Source organism: Theropithecus gelada, unplaced genomic scaffold (assembly GCF_003255815.1).
Source record: "Theropithecus gelada isolate Dixy unplaced genomic scaffold, Tgel_1.0 HiC_scaffold_1072, whole genome shotgun sequence".
NCBI classification, from domain to species: domain Eukaryota; kingdom Metazoa; phylum Chordata; class Mammalia; order Primates; family Cercopithecidae; genus Theropithecus; species Theropithecus gelada.
This window is the reverse complement of record NW_020252259.1, coordinates 1-7,824: the sequence shown is the minus strand read 5'-3', so window position 1 is coordinate 7,824 and position 7,824 is coordinate 1. Positions and strand designations below refer to the sequence as shown.

At 48.1% G+C, this 7,824-nt stretch overlaps 1 protein-coding gene across 1 annotated transcript; it reads right to left on the bottom strand.

Moving 5' to 3' along the window:
- Positions 1 to 27: 27 nt before the first annotated feature.
- Positions 28 to 6,436, bottom strand: LYPD8 (LY6/PLAUR domain containing 8; the record flags this gene model as incomplete). Its single annotated transcript, XM_025373647.1, has 5 exons — positions 6,336 to 6,436; positions 5,831 to 5,950; positions 3,579 to 3,743; positions 1,814 to 1,951; positions 28 to 100 (listed from the first exon to the last, which is right to left on the bottom strand). Coding segments are annotated over exons 1-5 (551 nt in total), but the record flags the coding sequence as incomplete, so codon positions are not given.
- Between the last annotated feature and the right edge of the window lie 1,388 nt (positions 6,437 to 7,824).

Genomic DNA, 7,824 nt, shown 5'->3' with positions numbered 1-7,824 from the left:
GGTAGAGCCCATGCTAGAGAAAGGCACCAGCTGCGCAGCTCCTCATCCGACTTCAGGTTCCTCATGGACCCATCATTATCTGCTATGCTCCTGGTAAGAACTTGTGCATAAGGGAAGTATGACGCTTAGAGTTTTCTTATGCAGATTCTAAAGCCAAAGTGCCTGAGCTCCAAGCACCTGGAACAGGATGTGGCATGACAGGTTCTGAATAAGTTTCAGCTGCTGCTGCTACAATGCTCCCACCCACCACTTCCATGGAGCTTGTAGCCAGAAAGCACTGACAGGTTAGGGGTAGTCCAAACCTGAGACTTGAAAAATGAGTGAAATTCAGATGGGGCTACGGGCCTCTGGTCTATGGAACTCTCACTTCCAGGAGCCCAGAGGGAAAAGAAAAAGGCAGATGTTGTGTGTGGAGAAGCCACCAGACCAAGCACGAGGATCTCAAACCTGAGTCCCAGCTTTTTTTTGGTTTGGCTCAAGAGGTAGGAACTGAACAGCCACAGCTTGGAGGACCAGGGGTGAGGTGTCATCCTGAGGCCTATATTTGCTTAGCCAGAAATGAGGGAGTGTCAAAAATTACAACACATTAGTTTGAAGATCTCAACTGGCTATTAATTACAATTCTAATTTTATTTCATTTTATTTAGACAGGGTCTCACTCTGTTGCCCAGGCTGGAATGCAGTGGTGCAATTATGGCTCACTGCAGCCTTGAATTCCGTGGGCTCAAGTAATTCTCCCACCTCAGTCTCCTGAGTAGCTGGGACTGCAGGTGTGCACCACCACACCTGGCTAATTTTGTTGTTGCTGTTGTACAGACAGGTTCTTGCTATGTTGCTCAGCTGGTCTCAAACGCCTGGCCTCAAGCAATCCTCCCACCACACCCTCCCAATGTCCTAGAATTATAGGCATGAGCTGCTCCCCCAACCTATTTGCGATTCTATAAAATAGAATGAATGTTCCCATGACCTGAGCAGGGGAGATTGACTTTGTTGATGAAAAGAGTTCGACTCTGTAAAATATTTGAAAAGATTTATTCTGAGCCAAATATAAGAAATATGACCCGGCCGGGCGCGGTGGCTCAAGCCTGTAATCCCAGCACTTTGGGAGGCCGAGACGGGCGGATCACGAGGTCAGGAGATCGAGACCATCCTGGCTAACACGGTGAAACCCCGTCTCTATTAAGAAATACAAAAAACTAGCCGGGCGAAGTGGCGGGCGCCTGTGGTCCCAGCTACTCGGGAGGCTGAGGCAGGAGAATGGCGTGAACCCGGGAGGCGGAGCTTGCAGTGAGCTGAGATCCGGCCACCGCACTCCAGCCTGGGCGACAGAGCCACACAACACCTCCAAAAAAAAAAAAAAAAAAAAAAAAAAACCCAGTTTGACTCTTTCCGCCAGGTGATCCAAGCTACCAAAAGCCAACACCTCTTAGTGACAAGTAGAGAAGAAAAGTGTAGATATAAAAGGAAATAAAAGTTGCACCAACCCTCACCTACAGAATGATGCAACCTGGTAAAGAAGTAAATGTGAGGAGGGGTGTGATGCGCTTAGACAAACGTGACTGGATTACAAGCCACAGGAGAATAGAGTTCAAGGGAAGCGTAGCGCAGGAGAAACAGCTCTGGTCTAAGAAGGCAAAAATAGCAACGAGCTCAAGGCTACATGAACAGCCTCTTTATTTAAAGACATTATGACCTTTATCCCCCTTGTTCCACTACTCCCCTGGTCCTTCTGTGTTAACCCAGCATTTGTGAACCAAGACCTGACATGTTCCCAGCTCAAGTCCCACAGAGGAATTGGAACTACAAGACTTACCATTCTTAAATTCTGCAACTAGAAAGACACACTGCTCTTCTTCAGAACATTTCCAGGACTTCTCACCACAGGAAGTTCCATTAGATGCATAACAAGCAAGGCACTCTGCATTGCTGGACACATTCTTCTGGGGAGGGTCTGGAACAGTCAGAGTCATTGCTCAGGACAGTGTTATCATATGGAACATGGGAGGAAGGGGATAGGCAAGCAAAGAAACCACCAAAGAGATCCTGAGAACGGAGCAATTGCATCCTTGGGAATCTCAGACCTAGCCTTGAAAACACCATGTCCCCTCAAAATATTTATTATACACAGCTCCACAGATCTGCCCTTACAGACTATCTAGTCTTCAAGAACTATGGCCATCAGTGTGTTGGGGTATAGACTGAGAAAGGTAAGATTTTGAGCTAAAACCAAACTATAGTCAACATCAACATTAGCCATCATGAACATTTGCCAACAAGTGGGTGACTGTTACCAAATCTTGCTCTGAACGAATAAACACAGGCCATTATTTAACATTATGACTAGAAGAAAAAAATGTATAATGAGACCAGCTCTGCTCTTAATTAACTGTGCTTTACGACCATGGCCAATAAACTTTGCCTTTTCAGCCACATTTTCTGTTTTTCAAAGAGAGCTTTGGTCTAGATCAGCAGGTCTCAAATCGTGGTCCAGGATGTCCCAAGTCCCTGAGACCTTACAGGGAGTGCTGCAGGGTTCACACCATCGTGGTCCAGGATGTCCCGAGTCCCTGAGACCTTACAGGGAGTGCTGCAGGGCTCAAACCATCGTGGTCCAGGATGTCCTGAGTCCCCGGGACCTTACGGGGAGTGCTGCAGGGCTCAAACCATCATGGTCCAGGATGTCCTGAGTCCCTGAGACCTTACGGGGAGTGCTGCAGGGCTCACACCATCATGGTCCAGGATGTCCTGAGTCCCTGAGACCTTACAGGGCTCAAACCATCATCATGATAATACTAAAATATTATTTACTTATTTCACTCTCTTTCTCTTGTGAACATAAAGTGGAGTTTTCCAGAGGCTCCATGGTGCATGAGACTGTAACAGACTAAATGCACAAGTAAATATGAGAGTCCAGCTGTCTTCTATTAAGTCAGAAACTAAAGAATTTGCAAAAAGTATAATAACAATGCCACCCTTCCTATTGTATATGTTTCTTTTGGAAAATATATTAATGTTGATGTGTCATGGGTTTTGGTTATTTTGGCGAGCTAGTTACAATTTCTAAATTTTCTTAGCTTTAATTTCTAAGACAGTGCGTATTGACAGGTGGAGTCCACATAAACGAAAGCTCTTTGGGGGCCTCAATAATTTTTAAGACATAATGTCTTAACAGAGGGCCGGAGATCACAAAATTTGAGAACTACTGATGGGAACTAATGTCCGTGTCGCACAACTTGCAATGTCTGTCTTCACTAAGAAACAGGGGAAGTGCTGGTTTGCCCCATTTGTTTCCTGTGTAATTGCTGTAAGTCAGATGTTGATGCCATCACTGAAGTGCCTGGACTTGAGGTGTCCACCCAAGGGTAAGGAGAGCAGGTGAAAAAGGAAGAGCCAGGGCTGGGAGGACAGAGGAAGGCCACTCGCATGGCCAGCACCCACCCAGGGCATTGCCCACGCGGCCAGCGCCCACCCAGGGCATCGCCCGCGTGGCCAGCGCCCACCCAGGGCATCGCCCACCCAGGGCATCGCCCGCGCGGCCAGCACCCACCCAGGGCATCGCCCACGCGGCCAGCACCCACCCAGGGCATCGCTGGTGTTGCCACAGTCCTTTCCTTGGCAGCACTGGCTTACGAAACGAAAGCGTTCTGTAGCAGACACGTGGACAGTGAAGGCTGTAACGTGCGTCTCCTCACTGCAGTTCTCCGCGGAGCAGAACATTTTCTGGTATAATCTGATTGCTGTCTCTACACAAAGACAAACACAGACTGTCAGCCCTGATAAGGAGGAGGTGTGGGGAGGGTGGAGACCCGGAACAGCAACTGTTTCAGGCAAAGGCAGAAAATGCAACCTCGGTGTGATGCGGTTTGGAGACACTGGAGAGGGTTTTCTGGAAAAAATAATAATAATTCTTCCCCATCAGGTAGCCCCTCCTTTGAGCAGGAGACTATCAGAGGTGCAGGTTAAACTCCAGGCAAAAGTGACTGGGAGCCTGAAAATGGGTGGTCCAGGTGGGCAGTCCCTGAAGCCACCGGTAAGTCCTAAGATCTGTAAAACCGATCGAACAGACGTGATGAGCCTTATGTACAATATGACATCCACAGTTCCTGCCTAAAAATTGAACCTGAATCCAGTCAAGCTTCTAGCCAGAGCTATCTATTATGGTAGCCACTAGCTATTTGTGCCTATTTAAATTTAAATCTTATTAATTAAAATCAAATCAAATTTAAAATTAAGCTTCTCAGTCAGAGCAGCCACATATGAAGTGCTCAGTGGCCACATGTGACTGCAGAACGGCATGGTGTTAACACAGATACTTCCACCACTGAAGAAAGTACTACTGGACAGCCCTGATTACCTACACAGAAATACTGAGAACAGGAGAGCAAGTTATATCATACTACTAGGGAGCAATCAACCACAGCTAGAACATGGGACAGCTACAGGGCAAGTGACCCATTTCTCCAACAAACCAACAGGATTGAACAAAAAATGATGGATGCTCTTATAAAACAAGTTAGGTTTAACAGACCTAACAGCAAAATGGGGCATGTGGCTGGGATCCTAATTCCACACGTAGACCATATCATGACATCTTTGAAACAATTAAGAAATGTTTAAGATGGCCTAGGTATTAGAAGAAATTAAAGAAATACAGTTAACTTTCTCAGGTATGATAACAGTATGTGTCTTAGTTCATTTTGTGTTGCTATACCAGAATATCATGGATTGGGTAATCTATAAAGAGAATAAATGTATTGTTTACAGTCCTAGAGTCTGCAAAGTACATCAAAGTGCCAGCCTCTGGTGAAGACTTTCTTCTGCATCATCCCGTGGCAAAGGGCAAGAGAGGGTGAGAGCAAGTGAGAGAAAGAGGGGGCCAGACTCCCTTTTATCAGGAACCCACCTCCATACTCACCACATCAATGCATTTGCAAGGACGGAGTCCTCATGGCCTAATCACCTCTGAATGTCCCACCTCTTAATGCCATCACAATGGCAATTAAGTTTCAACGTTAGTTTTGGAGGGAATATTCAAACCATAGCAATATGGTAGTTATGTAAAAAAAATTATGATCCGAGATAAATAGTGAAGTATTTATGGAGAAAATGACCAATGACATGTACACACATACACGTATATATGTGTGTGTCATGTCTATTTATATAATGTTTAATTTAAAATACCATAGCCAAAAATACTATAGTAAGAAAAAAAACTATAGTGAAAAAATAGCAAAATGTTAATAACTGCTGACACAGGGTAGTGGTTACAGGGCAGTTCGTTATACTCTTCTTCCTACTTTAAACATACACGAAGTGCGTTTGAACGTGTCTATTACAAAAAGTTAAGAAGAAATCTAAGTGCTGTGAGAAAGAGGGTACAATAGTAGTTACGCTCCAAACGCCCTGTGGGGAGGTCTTGAACCAAGGAAAGTATGTTTGATCCAGGAGAGGAGGAACCATGAGGGAGAGATAAAAGGGCTGGGGAAAAGGAAGAATGAAAGCTTCCAGAGCAAATCTGCCCGGTAATTTAACTAAGAGCTGCCCTTGCTTCCCACATCCACGTACATGCCTCTAGAATGAAGCTTTGTGATCAAGGGCATGAGTGTCCAAAACACGAGGGTCTCCCATGTGCTTTGACCCCGTGTTCTTCTCTGGCTCCTGCTTGTCTCAGCCGTGCGTTGTTTCCCCTGGGAGTCACCTTTGTGGTTTCCTCTCTCCTTGGACAGCATGTCCCCATCTCTGCCTTTCTTTCCTGCCTGGACGTCGTCTCCAGCTCCCTCCCGGTGCAAGCCCCAGAGGCGGGAAGGACACACACACCCCGGCTCACCTGGAGAGGAGCTGGCTGAGGAGCTGACACAGCTGGTGTTGGCGTGCGAGGGACATTCAGAGGCAGTGCTGTTGACACAGGATTGTTCCCATGAATTACACTGCACACAGCTCAGAGATTCTGAGGACACAAGACATCCAACACCAGTCAACATTCAGTAGACATTTATGGAGCAGACTCTACTCTAGGAAAAGCGCTGCTCCCACCTTGCAGTAAGAGACAGGTGGGATGGCATCCCTGCCCTCTGGGGATCCCTGACATTGATGCTGTAAGATGAGCCACCCTAATGAGTTTCTCCCACTGCTCACTATTCCCCAGTGGAAAGATCCAACCTTCAACAACAATACAGAGTGGCCCCTTGAAAGCAGGCTGCACAGACAGGTCTCGTGGTCATCACTAACCATAATTTACCATGCGAGGCCCTCAGGGCTTTGACAGCAAGAAGACAGTGGTGAGGTGGAAAAGGGGTCTCCATCCTAAAAAGGGGCCACGTGAGTTCTCTCACCTACAGCTGCAACCACAAGCACTGCAGTGATACCAGCGACGAGGACGCCCTTCATGGTGCCGGAGCTGACTTCTCCCAAGGATGGGGACCACAGGGCCTGGAGCCTGAAGAGACACAAAGAAGGCAGCCGCGGGGCCTTGGAGGGCTGCGGGTTTCAATCACACTGTAACAAGCCCAGTACTCAGTCCATCCTCGTGGCAGAAAGAATGAAAATCCTGAGCTGGGAGCACAAAGCTGACTCCACCCTGCTGCAGAGAGAGGTCCGAGTTTCCTGAGTCTCAGCCTGCAGGAGCATCTACACGCGGGTGGGAAACGCAGCCAGGGCCGGTTTCCCATGGGGCCAAGTCAGTTGCAAAATGTGCGGGCCGATGAATTTTTAGTTTCACTTTGGGGACGGGGTCCAAGAAGAAAGAGCTGGGCTGGGGTCTGTGCCCCTCCCTCCCCCAGAGCACGATGTCCCTCCTGCAGCCAGTCTGTCACCGCATCCTTGTTTTACACTTAGGGGTTCTGCTGCTGCCACCTGCCACCACCTCCGCAATAGGCAAACATCTGTTGAGCACTTACTCCATTCCAAGCACTTTACAGGTATTAATTTATGTAATTCATCTACTGTAGCAGGCAGGTACTATTGTTAGCATCCTGAGAAAAAGCAAGCCTTAGAAGGACTGGGTATTGCACTGAAGTCAAGGTCTTACTTCTGGGAGGTATCAGAACTGGAGTTTAGCCTATGTCCCTAACCGCCAGCCCACACCGCCTTCCACTGTTCCCACAGTCCTGGGCCTGCGGCACTAAATCAGAGTTCCCCATGCACTTCCGAAGACTGTGTCACCAGTCTCTCTGCACCTTGCCTTCCCTGCCTGCAGATTCTCTGAGTTAGACCTTTGAGGATTGCAAAGGCGTGGTCACATTCATTGGAATTCGAAAGAACTCCCAGAATTCCAACTTGCTTGTGTATCAAAGCAGCAGAGAGCAGGTGTGTGGCTCTGGCCTGAGCCCTTCTGGATCATTCTCTCATTTACCGTATACACGGCCGCTGTGAGCCACGCATGGCTATTTGCGGTTCTTTGATTCTTCGAGGGTGGATAAAATGAAACATTCTGTTTCTCAGTAGCACTGGCTACGTTCCCAGCGCTCAGGGGCCACATGTGGCTGGTGGCCGCGGTGTTGGCCACGGCAGGCGCAGGACACTCCCATCACTGCGGGAGTCCCAGCGGACGGTGCTGTTCGGCAGAGGCTGTTAGCCCCACTCTACAGGCGGGAAAACTGCAGCAAAGCGGGATAGGAAGCAGCCCAAGCTCGCTCGGCCTAGAAGGCCAAAGCCCTGCTCTATTCTAGGTCCTTCCAGCTCCAAAGCCGGGGGCACCGTAATAGCTGCTACTTACGAAACAGAGTCGCCTTCGTCTGGAAGCCGCTACTCCCACCTCACCACACATAGGCACATCACACCACACACACACCACACCCCACACCACACACATACACCACACAC